Here is a 20,684-nt window from a genome sequence, read left to right as displayed (position 1 = left end):
GCATACAAGGAGCAAGATCGCCACGTCGAGACGTTCGGGATTAGGACATCAGGAATCTCCGAATTGAGACACAGGTGGCTGAGTTCTGAAAGGCATCACGCGGCTAAGTCAAGGCGTTTGTTTTCTAACTTTGTCACGACCACACCCTGGCGAGTCGCCCGGCGGGTCTGTCAGAGACAAGCAAAAGAGTCCTACGACGAAGAGCCGTCAGCTTGGGGAGGAAAGTTGTCTGCGACCCAGCGTACCTTGCCCGACCAAGCAGGACCTGGCGTGACGGACGAGCGGTAGATCGATTTGCGGTTTCAAGAGGCGGCAGCCTGGAGAGCCCTGCGATTACCGGCGAAGTTCCCGAGCAGCGACCGCCCAGCTCCCCGAGCGCCAGAACAACGAGATACTGGCCAGAAGACAGCGCAGAGGACATCGACAGCGACGCCAGCAGACATCTCCGGCAGCCACGTTACCATCGTCGCGCGGAGCTCATTGGGGAACGCAGGAGCGTCGCGGACGTCAAGCATTAGGGTGAAGCCGGGTGGAACGTTCGTCTGCGCTAGGCGTAAAGCAAAGTGAACTGCTAGGCAGCTTCCTGGCGGAAGCAATGACTGTCAGCGCGATCTGAGCAAGAACCTAGCGGGACCGTCCGGGACAGAGCAAGGGACAGGTCTTGCCTCGAAAGGCGTTAGCCTGGAGAGCAAAGCTTGTTCACCCTAGTCTGAGAATGGTGACACTTCCCTAAGCCCACAAGGCCGAATTCTCTGCGAGTCTAAGGCGCGACAAGCGACCCCGAGGCACTGCATCGGCAAGCGAGCAGAGGCGGCCACTACGAGCGACCCGAGACACAGGAGCCAGCGGACGTCGAGTCAACGAGTCGACAAGCCAGAAGGAGGAGCACCAGCAGCCGGCGGAACCAGGACAAGGAGATACAGAAGCCAGCATAGCCACACACCCGCTGTACCAATACCACGAGAATAAATCCCACTGTTACCATTTGAACACTTTGTTTTCTCACTGATCTACGGGCAATCACGTCATATAAATTTGGTGGGACGAACGCACAATCTTCTGAGCTAGCCGCACGAATCTAGTAGCGAGCAGACATACAAAATCAGTTCGTTACAGTACTTATTAAATGAACATTTTTTAGAAAAACAAAGAAACAATTTTTAATGTCAAGCACTGTCTATTTTGTGTAAGTTTTTACACTTCAGGCGTGTAAGTCGGAACACCTACCTGACTTCTCCAATGCACATATATCGTATACACTTGTACAACGAAAAATATCTACATCTCCGCGAATTTTTTTGTATATAACGGATAAGGTTTATTGAAATTCTGTTCAAAGCCTGTTACTTACCTCAATCAAACAGTCAGCGAAAAAAATATCTTTATGTACATTCGGTTCATTAAATTTTTCGACTGTCATTTTTGCATGGAAATTTTGGTTTTGATGCCTTTTGGACAGAGATGATTATCAGCCTTAAGTACACTATTATACCCGTTACTCATTAAGTAAATGGTTACACAGCGTTTTCGACACCACAAAATATATATATTTTTGATCATGATTACTATTGATCATGAGTCGATCTAGCCATGTCCGTCTGTCTGTTCGTAAGTATGAAAGCTGTAATCTCTAAGCAACATTTAAGGCTTATATCACACCGCTCAATAAGTTCCCGGCCTAACAAGGAAAAACACTTTTTTTTTTGAAAATTTTGTTTTATTCATCAATATAGTTTCCATCTACGGCTATACACTCAGTCCAGCGCTTCTCCAACCTTTCTATGCCATTTTTGTAGAAAGATGAACTTTTACCCTCAAAATAGGTCTCAGTATCGACAATCAGCTCTTCATTTGATCGATATCTCTTGCCTTGGAGGTGCTTTTTGAGATCTGAAAAAAGCCAGTAGTCACTGGGGGCCATATCTGGAGAATAAGGTGGGTGCGGCAGAAGTTCGAACCTCAATTCACTCAATTTCACCATTGTTGCCATAGACTTGTGGCATGGTGCATTATCCTGGTGAAACAGTGGTTTCTTCTTGGCCATATGTGGACGTTTTTCCTTGACAACGCGATCCAATCGATCCAGCAGTTTTATATAATATTCGCTGTTTATTGTTTTACCTTTTTCCAGGTAGTCTATAAATAAAATCCCATGTGCATCCCAAAATACAGAAGCCATAACCTTACCCGCCGATATTTGTGTTTTGGGACGCTTCGGACGGCTTTCACCGGCTACCATCCACTCAGAAGACTGACGACTGGATTCTGGAGTATAGTGGTGTATCCAGGTTTCATCCATGGTTACGTAACGGCGAAAAAAATCGGTCCTATTGCGCTTCAACATGCTTAAACACGTCTCGGAAGCATCGACGCGTTGTTGCTTTTGGTCCGGTGTTAGCAATCGCGGCACCCACTTCGAGCAGAGCTTTCTCATGTCCAAATGTTCATGTAATATCGTAAACACGCTGCCTTCCGATATCTTTGAGGCATCAGCTATCTCCTTTAATTTCAATTTGCGATCGGCCAATACCATTTTTCGGATTTTTGCCACATTTTCTGGCGTAACTGCTGTTTTTGGGCGACCACTGCGTTCAGCGTCTTTGGTGTCCACACGACCACGTTTAAATTCATTGTACCAATCTTTGATGGTTGATTTTCCCGGAGAAGAATCTGGGTAATGTTTATCAAGCCAAACTTTTGCTTCTACTGTATTTTTTCCTACCAAAAAACAGTGCTTAATCAGGACACGAAACTCCTTTTTTTCCATATTGTAGAAAAACCCAAAGGTTGTATTACTTAAAAATTTGTAACTTAAAAGCACGTGGTCACAGAGTTGTATAATTTTTACACAGAGCTTATGATAATCGACACTTTCGATAAAAAATATCTATATTTGCTTACTACTGCTCCTTATATGTCGGGCCGCGAACTAATTGAGCGATGCGATAAGACGGACGCTTAAGATATTGACCAAAACAATCAACTTTCATTATACCCTTGCAGAGGGTATTATGATTTCAGTCCCAAGTTTGCAACGTAGTGAAGGAGACGTTTCCGACCCCATAAAGTATATATATTCTTGATCAGCATCACTAGACGAGTCGATCTAGCCATGTCCGTCTGTCTGTCCGTTTCTACGCAAACTAGTTTCTCAGTCTATCGGGTTGAAACTTTCCCAAAAGTCTTATTCCTTTTGCAGGTAGTATATAAGTCGGAACCAGCTGGATCGGACAACTGTATCTTATAGCTCCCATAGGAATAATCGGAAAAAAAATGTAAAAAAACGATATCTTTGGTGTTTTCTAACATATAAACTCCTACGCTTGGGAATTACATTTTTTAATTAGTTCTGAATTTCGAATTTAATTTTATCAAAATCGGCCGTCTATATAATATAGCTGCTATAGGAACGATCGAAAAATTGGTGGGAAAATAATATGAAAAAAATGATAGCAGCGGTGTTTTTTAACATACACTGCTCGTCTTAAGTATTTTGACAAAACAAAAGTTAAATGTACTCATAATTTGAACTTACTTTTTGTAAACTTTGGCATCAATGAAAAGGTATGTTAATTTCTTAACCCATTCAGTACTTATTCAAAAGGACGAATTTGTGTAGACATCTACTTTTTAAACTTTTTACCTCCATCTGAAAACTTAATTTTTTTGGTGCAAAAAATTTCTTCAAACAAAAATAATAGTAACTGAAAAAATAATTTTTCAAAAAACAATTTGCTTATATTTTTTTTTTAATTTTTGAAGGTGACAATGTCGGAAAAAATTTGTATGAGAAAAAGAAAAAAATGGCTCAAATTCATGTTTCTAAACGTTTTTAAAAATCATAAAAAATATAACCAAAAAGATTTTTGAAATTTTTTGTTTGCAGTTACTAATATTTTTGTTTAAAGAAACTTTTTGCACAAAAAAAATTAAGTTTTCAAGTCGAGGAAAAAAGTTTAAAAAGTAGATTTACACAAATTCGTCCTTTTCAATAAATACTGAATGGGTTAAGAAATGTATTGTACGAGGGTGGTCCGATAAGTACTTAGCCTCCAAAAGAAAAACTAAAATGTTGGAAAAGTGGCTATTTATTTCTCAACATAATCTCCCTTTAGCTCGATACCCTTGACCAAGCGATGCTCCAACTTCTTTAACCCGTCTGAAAAATACGATTTCTCGAGGTCTGCAAAATAGGCCTCTGTGGCGGCGACGACCTTCTCGTTCGACGCAAATTTCTATCCAGCGAGTGACTTTTTCAAGTTTGGAAACAAAAAGAAGTCACATGGGGCCAAATCTGGAGAATATGGTGGATGGGGTAGCAGTTCGTAGCCCAATTCGACCAATTTGGCCATGGCGAGGGCGGAAGTGTGTGCCGGTGCGTTGTCATGATGGAAGAGCACTTTTTTCTTCGCCAAATGGGACCGTATTTTCTGCAATTCGGTGGCGAATCGGCCCAATAATTCGGCATAGTGACCGTTTTGCCCTTCTCCAGGTAGTCGATGTAGATCACACCTTGTGAATCCCAAAAAACCTTTCCGGCCGATGGGACAGTCTTCGCCTTCTTCGGAGCAGGTTCGCCGGGTAAAGTCTACTGTTTCGACTTTTCCTTGGTCTCTGGTGTGTACCAGTGGATCCATGTTTCGTCGACGGTCACGAAACGACGCAGAAACTCCTTCGGATCGAGCTTAAACAGCGTCAAACACTGCTCTGAAGTGGTCTCACGGTTGCGTTTGTTGTCCGGAGTGAGCAAACGCGGCACCCATCGCGTCGACAGCTTTCTCATGCCCAAAATTTCATGCAGGATATGACCCACGCGGCCTTTTGACTTGCCTACTGTCTCAGCTACCTCGCGTATCTTCAATCGGCGGTCTGCCAATACGAGATCGTGGATTTTTGTCACGTTATCCGCCGTGGTAGTCGTTTTCGGGGCACCTAGGAATGGCTCATCAAAAACCGACGTGTGACCAAGTTGAAACTCGTTAAAACAATTTTTGAGGGTCGCCATCGAAGGAGAAGAGTCACCGTACACAGCATCCAAACGCCATTGGGACAATCGAAAAATTGGTGGGAAAACAATATGAAACAAATTATAACTTCGGTGTCTTTTGACATATTATCTTATACTATTTGGAATATCATTTTTTGAATTTTTAAATTTAATAATTATAACTGCAAGGGTATACAAACTTCGGCTTGCCGAAGTTAAGTTCCTTTCTTGTTTTCTAAAATATGTGTTCTTTACGCTTGTAGAAATGTAATTATTAAATGTACATTTTATAAAAAAAGAAACAAACCATTTTGTCTATTTTGTGTAAGTTGTTACACTTTAGGCATGTAAGTCGGAACACCTACCTGATTTCTCCAAAGCACATACAACATATACACTTGTAAAACGAAAAATATCTTCATCTCCGCGATCAAAAAGACAACGAAAAGAAAACCTTTATACAAATTCAGTTCATAAAATTTTTCGACTGTCATTTTTGGATGGAAATTTTTGTTTCGATGCCTTTTGGACAGAGATGATTGTCAGCCTTAAGTACACTATTATAACCGTTACTCATTAAGTAAATGGGTACACTAGATTCGTCGGAAAGTATGTAACATGTAGAAGGAAGCGTTTTCGATCACATAAAATTTATATATTTTTGATCATGATTACTAGCTGAGTCGATCTAGCCATGTCCGTCTGTCTGTTCGTACGTATGAAAGCTGTTATCTCGAAAACTATAAAAGCTAGAATTATGGGATATGGCTATCTAGGATATCTAGAGATTCTTGTGCAGCGCAAGTCTCGTCTAGTGCTGATTAACATATGGGGTGCTCAAAGTCAACCCAGTCACCCTTTTTTTATTTTTAAAGTGCACAGTACCACCTTGAGATCAAAGCATATCGTTTCCTAGACTTATCCTCATACCTATTTCGACAATATAATTACATTTTTTTTAAATAAATCAATTTTATTTTCTAAAAGGATATACGATTGTTTTAATCTGTGAAGGATAGACTTAAATTAAGATTTGAAAAGGCTTTTTCAACGGTAGGAAAAAGCGCCATACTCATAAAACGTTATTCCTCACCAAATACAGCAAAACATTTTTCCAAAACACTACATTAGAAAATAATAACAACCGTATGTGCTTTGTGAAAATTCAATCAGTTTATTTTTCAAAATCATAACTAACTGCTTGGTCATCTATGGCTAAGTAAAATGCACTATTTGTCTCGTAATCGTCCATGTAAAGACAAACCCACCTGCTTTTAATTTATGTAAATCGTGCCTTCCGTTTGCCAGATATATAAGTTTTAGGGTAAACTATCTTACGTGGATATTCGGTGAAACAGTGGAAATATTGTCGAAATAGGTGTGAGGATAAATCTCGGAAACAAGGAGCTTTGCTGTGCACTTTAAAAATAAATAAAAAAGGGGGGCTCGGTGGTCGCTAATAAACTGGGGTATCCCCACTGGCCCCAAACAGCTCAAATGTTCAATATTTTTACTTATATACACTCGTTGCTCTATCTCCCAATAACTAATTACAATTTTTAAATTTTAAAGCAATTTCAACACAAAAACTCAATCAAAAAGTATTCGGTTTTTTCGAAAGTTAACGGCGTAATAACATAGGGAACAGATATTCCGTGAAAATATATTGGAATAGAAAACCAGAAGATGACTGGGACATTCGAACTTGTGTAAAACTTTTAGAAGTAGAAGCTGGAAGGCCGATCAATTCTTTTAATTCCTCTTTACTGCAGATAATTTTGTCATACAACCTCTAAGAACAAATGCATGCACATTGAGTGCAATTTTATGAGATGGAGAGATGGCAAACTAGGTGCAACATTTACCAGACAGTCGTCTTTGATAGCTTTCATTATATACACCCATTTATTAATTCAAGAACAAAGTAAGACAACAAATTTTTTTAGAGGAAGAGAAAACAACAGACAACGTCTGTTATAATTATACCCTTTACTCGTATAGTAATAGGGTATACTCGATTATTTTATACCTACTACTCATAGAGTAAAAGGGTATACTAGAATCGTCGGAAAGTATGTAACAGGTAGAAGGATGCGTTTCCGACCCCATAAAGTGTATATATTCTTCATCAGGATCACTAGCCGGGTTGATCTAGCCATGACCGCCTCTCTGTAAGTCTGTCCGAATGAATGCTGAGATCTCGGAAACTATAAAAGCTAGATAGTGAGGATTACGCATGCATTCTAAAGATTCTTGCGCAGCGCAAGTTTATTTCAACGGGTTGCCGCGCCCACTCTAACGCCCAGAAACCGCTCAAACTGTGGCGCTTACAATTTTCATGCTAAAAAAAAATGTTAACTGAAATGTATTTGTCTAGTCAATACCTATCGATTGACCCAAAAATAGTTTGAGATCACGGGTAGATGGCGCATTACAATCTCGTTTGCTGCTTGCACATCTACAGCTCCCTTTGGTCCCTTTAGCTGAGTAACGGGTATCTGATAGTCAAGGTAGATAGTGAGCGCAGCGCAAGTTTGTTACGCGAATATGCCACGCCCACTCTAACGCCCACAAGCCGCCCAACCCTGTCAACAAATTGTAAATATGAACGCGGATATCTCGGAAACTATTAAAGATAGAGAATTGGGATTTCAGATTTAGATTTCGTAGCCTTGAGCGCAGCGCAAATTTGTTAAGCGACTATGCCATGCCCACTCCAACGCCCACAAACCGCCCAACCCTGTGGCGCCCACAATTTTCATGCTAAATAAAAAATTTTAACTGAAATGTATTGGTCTCGTCAATACCTATTGATTGAATTTGCCACGCCCGCTCTAACGCCCATAACGCTTAAATCTGTCTACCGCCGGAAGGATGCGCATTTCAATCTCATTTGGCTGCTTGCATATCTCCATTTCCCTTTGTTCCCTTTAGCTGAGTAACGGGTATCTGATAGTCGGGGTACTCGACTATAGCGCTCTTCCTTGTTTTTTTTATAGAAACTTACTTCTACTACTAAATATGTACTACTTATTAGCATACTATTGTACCCCAAATTCGCTCGATATATTTGGGGAACGGCGACTACAGATCCTTAAACATAAACTGCTAGGCTATTGCTTCTATGAGCCCTACAATAAAAGTCTGCGAGATAAGGATTCAAATTTAGATAAAACCGAGCCTTACTTTAATGACAACTCACCACATACAAGAATAACTACAATCCATAGACTTATTTAGTTTATAAATGCAATAAAAAACTTTAAAAATATATGAAAGTCAACGAAATATAATAAATATATATAAATATTGTAATATTTTTGAAATATAATATATATATAGAAATATTATAATATTGGCTGAAATATTTTTTAAGGGCATATTTCATGAGCTTCCCACTATTGCACTAAAAAGTAAACATTTCTAAAATAATATATATTTCAGCCTTTGTTTGAACCCAGACGAGCCGAAAGCCTTAGTCTTTCGTTTTAAGTTAGCTTTATATAAATAATAAATATACATATCAGCCAATAAATTTAAATAGTTATATAATATGTTGGCTGATATATATATTATCTTAAAAATGTTTACTTTTTAATGCAATCGGGTTTAGCTATGAATTATGCCATTGAAAATTCATTTGTTTACTGTAAAAGCTAATATAGTTCGTACCCAGTGAATATAAAACTGTGATAGTATTTCCTAGGAATACAGGGATGCATTGTCTTGGAATCTTAGAACAAACTTTCACAATCTCATAAAAATGTAAAATAAATCAGACTGGCAATTTCGGCCACTGTAGCACATTAGGCAAATAAATAAAATATCGCACAAGTTTTAAAACTTCTTAAACGTGACACAAAAAAAAATGTTTTTGCGAATATGAAATCATTTAACGTTAAATATATAAAGTAAAGCGGTAGCATGCCTATAAATACATTTACTTTTTTAATTGGCTATTGCACTTTAGGCCTGAATAATATAAGTTATAACTTATCAATTTGTTTATTTTGTTGAAGAGGTAACCTAACGTGAGTAAGAAAAAAAAATATATTAGCAGTGTCTTATGTTGTGCTCAGTGCTGCGCATAAAATCCATTGAACTAATGATTTTTTTAAAAATGCTTCTTAATGAACCAATATTTTATGTTACCATACATATATATCTCAAATTCATGATTCAAAAAATCTAATTTATCTAAAATTTGGTGTTTTTGTGCTTAGAAACGGGTGTGCCACCTCCGAAGATTTATTTTGGAAACTAGATGCTCTACAGTCGTTCATAAGAGATCTGCACTGGCCAGACGCAGAGTTTCGACAACATTTAGAACAGCGACTTAAAATGATGGCCGTCGATATGATAGAGCAATGTATACAACGAACTGATTCGTCTTTTCAGTCCTGGCTAAAAAAAAACATTGCCTTCATATCAACTGATTATATTTTACCTTCTGAAATGTGCGCTATGGTCAATGTGATATTAGATGCTAAAAATCAAAGCTTTAAATTGACTACTATTGACGGCATTGATTTGGTAAGACATTTAATTTTGCAAAAATTAAATTAAAACTATTAAATATATTTGTTTTATGTAGTATAAATTTCATGCAAAAATTGACGACCAAATCGACAAAGCGAATGTAGCTATGACACAAGGTCTAAGTGGTAAACTTATGTCAGTGCTAGAGTCGACTTTGTCAAAGTTAGCACGCTACGACGAGGGTAGCCTAATCGGCTCGATTCTTAGTTTTACAAATGTATCGAGCTCAGGAAAGGATCTCGGGCAAGGATATGTAAATTTCTTTAGAAATAATATGGATCAAGTACGAGGAAAAATTGGCGACGATTTATGGACCTTAAATTTCTTTGAGCAGTGGTATTCACAGCAGATTAATATGCTTTGTAATTGGCTTTCGGAACGTTTGGACCACGCTCTGCACTACGCTCAAGTTTCATCTATTTCTCATATAATCAAGGTAATACACAAGCATTATACAAAAGAAGCTACGTTTTTTTTGTTACACATGTATTTACTGTTGACAAACAGCATTATAAACCTTGATTTATATAAAAAAATACTATATTTAATGTGGCTAAAAGCAATATAACATTCTTTTTAATTTAGAAAATATATTCAGACTTCGAATTACAAGGCGTATTGGAAGATAAGTTAAATTCTAAAGCATATCAAGCGGTCGCACAGCGAATGGCTACAGAAGAAGCGACTTGTGCTTTAACAATGCCCGACATTAACGAAGATGAGTAAGTTGACTTTTGCATTAAAACAAAAACTTATAAAAAGATTTGTTCTTATTCAGACCTTGCGACGATATTCGAGAAGGGGAAGAAGAAGACACTGGCGACGAATCTACCTCTAACATACCAAGGGGCTTACCAAAACCAAAAATTGCTGCCGCCCAAGCTGCTGCTGTTACCAACGTGGTTGCCGGGCGTGTGGGTAATTTACTCGGCAAAGGCATCGGCGGGCTTAGTTCAAAGTTGGGAAGTGGAAGTTGGTTTTAGACGCTAGTATTTTTAATTCTTTAAGGAATAGCTTTTAAAGTATTATTTTACATTTCCTAATTTATTCATTTTACATTTATTAATGGTTTTAGATCCCAATAATGATATGCAAATACACAACTTAAAAAGGATTTTATACCTTTGTCAATAAGTTGTTTACACCCAAAAATAGTTATCTAGCCACTTTATTATAGGAAAACTTATATAGCTATTTCTCCTTTTGCTTCTTTGATGTTCTAAATAAATACAAATTTACTACCCTATTACTTCTTTACTAAATATAACGTAATAAATCCTAACTTAATCTAAAAATATATATAAATAGTATAGTTTATTGTATGAGTTTCAAGGATATATTAATACTATGGTCTCTTGCACTCCATAACTGAAAGCTGAGCTGTTACCTGACCTACTATGCCTGCTCAAAAGAATAAAATCTTTACGTTATTCGTAAATGAAAACATATATTTGGCTCATCATTGGCTGAAAAAACAAAGCCCATGGTGAGGGTTCAGAAACCAGTTCTCTTTATAGCTTAAGTATATTGTGCATTCTTAAAGATTTAAGAGATATATAATTATTTTCTTCGTTACAACAAACCGAATATACACGGCGTTTCACAAACTGTTACATCATTTACTTACAATCCCTAATAATTCTATGAGTAACACTTACTTTGCTGTCAGAAAAATAAATTGATGAGTTTCTACCTGTTAATAGATAAACGAATAAAATAACACACATGCTTTTACATAACAAAATTGTTTGTTATAAATGTTTACTATTTATCTTTTTACAGAAACCTTAACGGTTATAACTTTAAAAAAAGAGGAAATGCTATAGTCAACTGCCTCGACTATCGACTCAGCTAACAAAAAAACGACACCTATCGTTCATTCCTATCGGCTGTTTACGAGATTACACTAACGCGACATAGCATGAAACCTAAGTGGCGCTAGTACTCGTCTATAGCGTTCTTCCTTGTTTATTATAGTTTGGCTATAATTTTTTAGTTAATGGTTGAACTTGAATAATGGCATGTAGACGGGTATTGATAATAAGAACAAAATCTCATTTGAGTTTTTACATAATTTAAAAAAAAATGTGGGCGCTGAACGGGTTTTAGCTTTATGGGCGATTGTGGGCATTAGAGTGGGCGTAGCACCCTGCTGAAACAAATTTACTCTGCGCAGGAAGCCCAATAAAATACATGCCAAGTCGTAGAGTAAAAGGGAAAGTATGTTACAGGCAAAAGGAAGCGTTTCCGACCCCATAAAGTATATATATTCTTAATCAGGATCACTAGCCGAGTCGATCTTGCCATGTCCGTCTGTCCGTATGAACGCTGAGATCTCGGAAACTATAAAAGCTACAACACTGGGATTAGGCATGCAGATTCCTGAGATTCCTGCGCAGCGCAAGATTGTTTCAGTAAAGTGCCACACCCACTCTAACGCCCTCAAACCACCCAGAACTGTGGCTCCTACAGTTTTTATGCTAGAATAATAATTTTAACTGGAATCCATTGTTCTCATCAATACCTTTTGATTGATCCAAAATAAAAATTTGCCACGCCAACGTGAAAACCCACAAACCGCCCACAAACTTAAAAAAAATCGTGGATATGAACGCGAATATCTCGGAAGCTATCAAAGACAAAGAATTGGGATCTCAGATATAGATTCCGTAGCCTTGTACGCAGCGCAAGTTTGTTACGCGAATGTGCCGCGCCCACTCTAACGCCCACAAAGCGCCCAAACCTGTGGCGCCCACAATTTTCATGCTAAATATACAATTTTAAAATTTATTGGTTTCGTCAATATCTATCGATTGATCCAAAAAAGTTTGCCACGTCCACTCTAACGCCTATAACGCTTAAATCTGTCTACCGCCCACATAACCATATATTGAGATCACAGGTAGTTGGCGCATTTCAATCTCATTTGGCTGCTTGTATATCTCCATTTCCCTTTGGTCCCTCTAGCTGAGGTAGGTTATTCCAAAGCCGGTTGGCATTTATGGAGAATTGTCTATTTGAACACAGGATCTTATATATTGGAAGAATTAAAATTTGAGTCCTTTGAGATAATGATGGTGCTAGCTTATTGTATAGATATTGGGGATCTTGAGTACTAACGATTTTATGGATAAACAAGGAAGAACGCTGTAGTCGAGTACCTCTACTATCAGATACCCGTTAGTCAGCTAAAGGGACAAAAGGAAAATGGAGATATGCATGCATGAAATGCGCCACCTACCTCTGATCACAATATGTAGGTTTGTGGGCGGTAGACAGATTCAAGCGTTTTGGGCGTTAGAGTGGGCGTGGCGATTGGGTCAATCGAAAGGTATTGACGAGACTAATACATTTCAGTTAATAATTTTTTTCTAGCATGAAAATTGTGGACGCTACAGGTTTGGGCGGTTTGTGGGCGTTAGAGTGGGCGTGGCATATTCGCGTAACAAACTTGCGCTGCGCTCAAGGCTACGAAATCTAAATCTGAAATCCCAATTCTCTATCTTTGATAGTTTCCGAGTTATCCGCGTTCATACTTAAGATTTTTTGAAGTTTAAGTGGGCGTGGCACGCTGCTGAAACAAACTTGCGCTACGTAAAAAGGTCAGGAATCTGCATGCCAAATCTCAATAGCCTTGATCATATAGTTTCCGAGATCTCAGCGTTCATCCGGACGGACATACAGACGGACAGACGGACATGGCTAGATCGACTTGGCTAGTGATCCTGATCAATAATATATATTCTTTATGTGGTCGGAAACGCTTCCTTCTGCCTGTTACATCTTTCCGACGAATCTAGTATACCCTTTTACTCTAGGAGTAACGGGTATAAAAATACTTAAATATACTTAAATACTTACATTTTTAATAATAAAGAATTAGAATCACTATAAAATTAGCTGCATCAAAATATTCCTTCACGTATTGCTGCAATCGTAAGTTGAGCAGGTAGTAAAAAAATCATTTCTATTTTTGTCGCGCGCTAAATGCTTAGATTTTCTTATACATCTTAAAAACGCACATTCGTCCATTGTCAACCCCAGCACAAATTAAGCTATAATAACTTTCGTAAAAGGGTGCACTAGGTTCGTCGGAAAGTATGTTAAGACGGACATGGATAGATCGACTAGGCTAGTGATCCTGATCAAGAATGTATATGCTTTATGGGGTCGGAAACGCTTCCTTCTACCTGTTACATACTTTCCGTCTATTATAGTATACCCTCTTGATCTACGAGTAACAGGTATACAAAATTAAATAAGGAAGTACACTAGTCGAGTACTTGGACTATCAGATACCTGTTACGCAGCTAAAGGGAGTAGGTTTTTAGAAAAGCAATGGGAAATAACATTTTTGTACCACCATTACAATTTGCCTTTCATTAACTTTCGTACATTTAACTTATCTTTTGTTTAAAATAATTAATCTATATATGTATATCTAATAGACCTTAAAGCGTAACTTTTTATGGCAACAAAGATTATTACTTACGCAAAGGAAAAATTGTCGTTTTAAAAACGAAAACAAATTACAGCTTGCGTAAACCGAAGTATCATTTTTTGCGCTTTAAAAGGTAAATCAAAATGGGAAATTAATTAATGAATGTGAGGGTGAAAACAGGAGCCCCCTGGCACATTGCCAGCACTCCCAAATGTAGGCTCTACGAAAACATCAAAGAGTACAGAGGGGAGATCTCATACAATAAACGTGTTATATGGCGGGCTCTAGCGGTAAAAATTTCAGTGTAACAGTAGAACCAGCAATGGTCGAATTTAGTTTTAATCTAGTCAACCGCGGGCTTGCTTGCAATTTGGACACATTTGACTACTAATCTAATGGGCATGGTGATCGAATCTCTCTGCAGACATGGTCGGTCATTTATTTCTAAGACCTTGAAACAAGTTTATAATTAACATGGCTAGTATCTCAAATTCAATTTTATTTAGTTGGTGTTTGTCTTATTCTCATTTATTTACTGGACACTAACGTGCTTTTCGATGGCTGGACTACACCCAGAAAAATAAATTACCTAAAATGCCCAAAAATGGGTTAGAATTTAGGTATAATTTGCCTTAACCTAGAGATAAGTCTATGTATGTATTGTGTACCAATTGAGCAAACTGTGCTAAACGAGGACAAACGTCGCGAACAATTTATACAAAATGGTAAGTCGGCCCATTTATGTTTTACATATATGTATGTACATAACAACATGAATGTACATGTTGAATGAAATGAATCCAAATTATTTGTGTTTATTTTTTGAATAATTATTAACAAATTCTTATACAAAATATAACAAAATAAACTAATTGATCTTATGTTATGTCTTATGCTCAACGTGAATTTTTCAACAAACGCTTATTTTTATACCCTTGCAAATGGTTTATTGATTTCAGTCAGAAGTTTGCAACGCAGTGAAGGAGACGTTTCCATAAAGTATATATATTCTTGACTAGCTTGACTAGACAAGTCGATCTAGCCATGTCCGTCTGTCCGTCCGTCTCTAGTCTCTCAGCTTTAAAGCTATCGGGCTGAAACTTTCCCAAAAGTCTTATATCTTTTGCAGATAATATATAAGTCGGAACCAGCCGGTTCGGACAACTATATGTTATAACTCCCATAAAAATAATCGGAAAAAAAAATTTAGAAAAATTATATCTATGGTGTTAATTAATTAATTACGCTATTTATTCAATCTGGCATACTTTCTTCCAAATGTATGATTTCTTTTGGAATAGCTCTCAGTTCTTGCTGTACTCGTTGCCACAACTCGTGCTGGTTTGCTGGTACCGATTCGTAGAGTCCCAATCGTCTTTTTCCTATCGACCACAAATTTTCGATAGGATTGAGATTAGGACTCTGAGCTGGCCACTACATCAACTTAAAATATTGTTTTGCGATCAATTCTTTGACGATTTTGGACATGTGTTTTGGATCGCCATCTTGTTGGAATGTGATGTCACTCTCCTTATATGCGTATTTGTCAACAAAATCGCAAAGATGGGTCTGCAAAATATATAAATAGTCGTCCTTCTTCATAATTCCATCAAGTTTCTTAATTGGTCCAACGCTCCACCAAGTAAATCAGCTCCAGACCACATTTCCTCCTCCGTGTCTCACAGTTTTTTGTACGTGGCGTTTCTGCAACAATTCTTCAGACGTCTTCCAACAATATTGTTTACCATTCGACTGGTATCGATTGAATTTAGATTCATCAGACCACATAACTCTTTTTCAGTCGTCCACTTTCCAATTTTTATCCGCCCTCGCATATTTTTATTGCGCTTTTATATTTTTATCAAACAAGGCCGGTTTCTTCCTTTTTACTTCTGAGACGTATCCAATGCGCCTAAGTGCTCGACACGCTGTCCACTGGCTGACGGGCTTCCCTATGGCTGCGGATGCATCCTTGGGTGTAAATTTTTATTTCATTTTTAATTTTTTGCATCATAAGCCTTGCATCTGCATCAGTCAAAACTCGACGTGGACCACTTCTTTGTACCTTGGGTACCGCGTTGCGCCTTTTTTGCCCACGAATGACTGCTGATTCGCTGATTTTTAATTTTTTGGATATTATTCCTGTCGAGCACCCATTTTCAGTTAGGTTTACTACTGAATCTTTAACGTCTCTTGATTTTTTCTTTTTTTTTTATTTCTAATACAAAAGAGCAAAAATACGTAAGTTTTCGTACGTTTTTAGTTAAAATCTCCACTTTAAAACAGAAGCTTCTCAAAAACAAACGGTAAAATTCTGCAATAAGGCTTTTAATTGAATAAGCTGTGCAACTTTTGTTGAAAAGTTCAAATTGAGCATAACTGAGTACATGTGAGTTTATTTTGTTTTTTTTTTCATAATGAGACCAATTAGTTTATTTTGTTATATATTGTATAAGAATTTTTAAAAATTTATTTAAAGAATAAACACACAAAATTTGACATGTGCTCAGACTTGCACGCCACTGTACATATGTACATATGTACATATGTATGTACTTTATCGTGTCGGAAACGTCTTCTTGTGTATATTGCGACACATATATGTATGTGTGTATATTTGGGTGTGTGTATGTGTATATAGAATTTTTATACATACATCATGAATTTGTGGATTTGTATTACCTATTAACTGGCTGGCTGCCCCGTCAAAACTAATTATGGCCTAAAATAACCTACGGCTATTCCAGAATCCATATTATCGGTGGTGCAACAAATCACTCAGCCCTGAAGTGAGGCCTGAAATGTACATATATTGAAGCTTATATGAGCCCCCGTATAAAATTATACGTACATATACAGAAGCAAAGCAGAGCAGCAGACAGACACATGAAACCAAAATTAACCGCAACCATTTTTGGCGCCATTCAGACCATTTGTCTTACCCATTCTTTTTCAAGCCGCTATTCCGCTGCTTTATATACATACATATATACATATTTTTATACGCAGTATTCCCCTCTTAGTGTTCAATCTGCTCCTTGACTTAAAATGCACTCCTCTCTCACCACCACTGTAACTCTCACTTGGAGAAAAGAAGGGAATGCTTACTTTGATGAAAATGAAAATGTAATAATCTAACTACAAAAAATACTTGTTGTTTAAGAACCTTGCATTACTAATGGTTTTATTATTATTTATAATTAACTACAAATTATTATTCATGTACAACAAAATTTTATTTATTATTTTTGTACCATTCATGCTTTATGTAATGTGCAGTGTTAAATGAAAATGTAACGTATTTTTCCCTCTCTCTCTCTCTCTGTGTGTACCCACATCACTCTGACTTTAAATTCCTCACTCCACTCTCTTACTCTTGGTCTTGGTTTATTAATTGTTTCCAATTTATTATTAATTAAATATTGGTCATGTACAATACAATAATATTTATTACAACATTTTTATTATTTTATTCTATTCTTTTTTTATTATTAATGAAATAATCATTATTAGCTGTTTCTATTTAAATTAATATAAATAAAATTAGAAATAATATAAATATATATACTTAAAAGCAATAATCAATGAAATATAATCTTCAGTCATACTAGGTATTTTTGGCACAGTGCATTTGGAGACATTCAGTAAGTGCGTCGGCCAACATTTTGTTTCGCTCTTTCTTATTCTCTTATTGACCAAAATGTATGAACAGTGCTCAGTAGAAGGGAGTGCAAGTTGACTGCTCAAAGAGAACGGACGTTGCGGACGAGCAATTTATTTTAAAAGCTGGCCACCGGTAGAATGCGTTAGCTCATGTTGCTGAAAAGTTCACGGTTAAACTAACGACATGTTGTGGAGTCATTAACCAAAGTATAGAAATGCAAGTGCATATAGTCAGTGAATGACGCAGTTTAAGCTGTGCTGCGTAGGCGTGCGTGTTTAAAAATGCATATGCGCCATATACATATGTTCGTGATTGTGATCAGGTGCCGGTATAAAAGTGATATTACGTTATATATGCATGCATGTACAATTAATTTTTTTTATATTTTGTTTTGTTTTTCAATTCGTCAATGGATGCAAATAAAATGAGCCAGACGGTAAGTAATATGATAACGGCATTTTAAACGATTTTTAAACTTAAAAGATTTGGTACATTTTGTTAGTCAAAATAACATATTTAAACATTGTCCATCTCTTTCTCGAGTAGTACTAATTGTTAACAAATGTTTCCCTCTCCGTCTCCTCTGCCATACATTTCGCTCTGTTTCCTTAAAAAGATTATATGATTGACATATTTTTTAAATACCATTATAAAAAATGTAAAAAGTATTTCAAGTTGGTATAACTATATTGTCGCAAACTAAACAAAAACAAGTAAAAAAAAGAGCGTGTGCCAATGGTGTGGCCTGTAAAGAAGGGGGAGGGTAGTTTTTCAAAACCTTTTTAATTTTAATTTTTTTTTTTAATTAAAATTGTTTTTATTTCGACGATTTACAAGCAAGAAAAAAATGTTCCCATGAGAAGTTGGCAAGGCTACATAGAATTAATATTGCAAAAGAGCCTAAGACAATTGGGGATCAAAATAACTATAAAAAAGAACCAATACTGGCACCCAGCGATTAAGACCATAAAAATACCAATAAACTGCAACAAATGCAAACCCGATTTCGCCCATTTATTATACCCGTTACTCGTCGAGTAAAATTGTATACTAGATTCGTCGGAAAGTATGTAACAGGCAGAAGGAAGCGTTTCCGGCCCCATAAAGTATATATATTCTTAATCAGGATCACTAGCCGAGTCGATCTAGCTATGTCCGTCTGTCCGTATGAACGCTGAGATCTCGCAAACTATAAAAGCTACAATACTGGTATTAGGCATGCAGATTCCTGAGATTCCTGCGCAGCGCAAGTTTGTTTCAGCAGAGTGCCACGCCCACTCTAACGCCCACAAACCGCCCAAAACTGTGGCTCCTACAGTTTTGATGCTAGAATAACAATTTTTACTGAAATGTATTGTTGTCATCAATACCTATCGATTGACCTAAAAAAAATTTTCCACGCCCACTTTAACGCCCACAAACTTAAAAAACTCGTAAGTATGAACGTAGATATCTCGGAAACTATCAAAGATAGAGAATTGGGCTCTCAGATTTAGATTCCGTAGCCTTGTACCCAGCGCATGTTTGTTACGCGAATATGCCACGCCGACTCTAACGCCCACAAACCGCCCAAACCTGTGGCGCCCACAATTTTCATGCTAGATAAAAAATTATATCTGAAATGTATTGGTCTCGTCAATGCCTATTGATTGATAAAAAAAATTGCCAATTGGGTCAATCGATAGGTATTGATGAGAACATTACATTTCAGTTAAAATTTTCTATCTAGCATCAAAACTGTAGGAGCCACAGTTTTGGGCGGTTTGTGGGCGTGGCAGTCTACTAAAACAAACTTGCGCTGCGTAGGAAGCTCAGGAATCTGCACGCCAAATCTCAATAGCCTAGCTCCCATAGTTTCCGAGATCTCAGCGTTCATCCGGACGGACAGACAGACGGACAGACGGACATGGCTAGATCGACTCGGCTAGTGATCCTGATCTAAAATATATACTTTGTGGGGTCGGAAACGCTTCCTTCTGCCTGTTACATACTTTCCGACGAATCTAGTATACCCTTTTACTCTACGAGTAACGGGTATAATGAGTGCTTAAATTAACATAGGCGTGTCCTAGGGTTCGTCAGTGCTCGAAAACCAGCACGCATTAAGCGCTTTTTTGAGATGCAAAATAGCACACGTTCAGCACCTTTACATCTCGTAGCAGCAAAAATATTTACAGTTTTATTTAATTTCTATATTTTTTTTATTTATTTGCTTCTTTATTTTAAAATGTTGGCTCAGGGGTTCCCGGTCCTAACGGAGTCGTTGGCACCTCCTCGCCAGCATTTGGGCTCAAATTCTTCACGCACCGCGTTGCCATCTGCAGTGCCCTTTCGGGTGGCTTCGAGGGATCCAACAAAATGATTGCATCTAGTATTAGAAAAAAAATGAGTTTTAAAACGAGTGACCGAAAGTAATCGTTATTTGTAAGTTTTATTTATAATAAAAGAAATGTTATCTTTGGCACTTAAAGTAAAAATCCCAGAAGTATTTTAAAAATTAAACTTACAAATAATAGTTACTTTCGGCCCGAATATAAACTAATTTAGTAAGGTGCGTAGACCTTAAGCTTTTTTGGTTCTGGAATAATATGGATAATATGCTTACAATGGAACGAATTATGCTTCCTTTTATAATGGATTAACCATCAGCTTTGCCTAAAAATATAAAAAAAGTTTTAAATAACAAGAGAAGAAATGTTTTCAGTCAAATGATTTTCTTATTTGTTTTTTTTTAAATATAAAAACAAGAAAGGAAGTTAACTTCGACAGGCTGAAGTATGTATACTCTTGCAGTTATAATTATTAAATTTAATTCGAAATTCTGAAAAATACAAAAAATTATATTCCCAATAGTATAAGATAATACTTAAAAAACACCGAAGCTTTATTTTGTTTCATATTATTTTCCCACCAATTTTCCGATCGTTCCTATGGCAGCTATGGTAGATACAGTGGTCTAATTTTGATAAAATTAAATACGAAATTCAGAACTAATTAAAAAATTTTATTTTCAAGCGTAGGACGTAGCAACGCAAAAAAATACGAAAAAGGTG

At 37.1% G+C, this 20,684-nt stretch overlaps 1 protein-coding gene across 8 annotated transcripts in view; it reads left to right on the top strand.

Annotated features, from left to right (window-relative positions):
* The window catches only part of Cadps (calcium-dependent secretion activator 1), a 90,459-nt gene extending 79,636 nt beyond the window's left edge, over positions 1-10,823 (top strand). For 7 of the 8 annotated variants that reach the window (XM_036822689.3, XM_017088629.4, XM_065867393.2 and 4 more), the window contains 4 exons: positions 9,211-9,520; positions 9,582-9,962; positions 10,112-10,248; positions 10,305-10,823. In XM_036822689.3, the coding sequence (XP_036678584.2) occupies positions 9,211-9,520; positions 9,582-9,962; positions 10,112-10,248; positions 10,305-10,509 (1,033 nt within the window). In that variant the 3' untranslated portion in view covers positions 10,510-10,823. Of the gene's footprint in view, positions 1-2,131; positions 2,151-9,210; positions 9,521-9,581; positions 9,963-10,111; positions 10,249-10,304 lie in introns of those variants that run through there. The other variant, XM_070997195.1, reaches the window with a different exon arrangement.
* Positions 10,824-20,684: the final 9,861 nt, after the last annotated feature.

The sequence above is a fragment of the Drosophila suzukii genome, chromosome 4 (genome assembly GCF_043229965.1).
Source record: "Drosophila suzukii chromosome 4, CBGP_Dsuzu_IsoJpt1.0, whole genome shotgun sequence".
In the NCBI taxonomy this organism is placed as follows: domain Eukaryota; kingdom Metazoa; phylum Arthropoda; class Insecta; order Diptera; family Drosophilidae; genus Drosophila; species Drosophila suzukii.
Note: the sequence above shows the minus strand (reverse complement) of the source record. Positions and strands in the feature narration are given on the sequence as shown.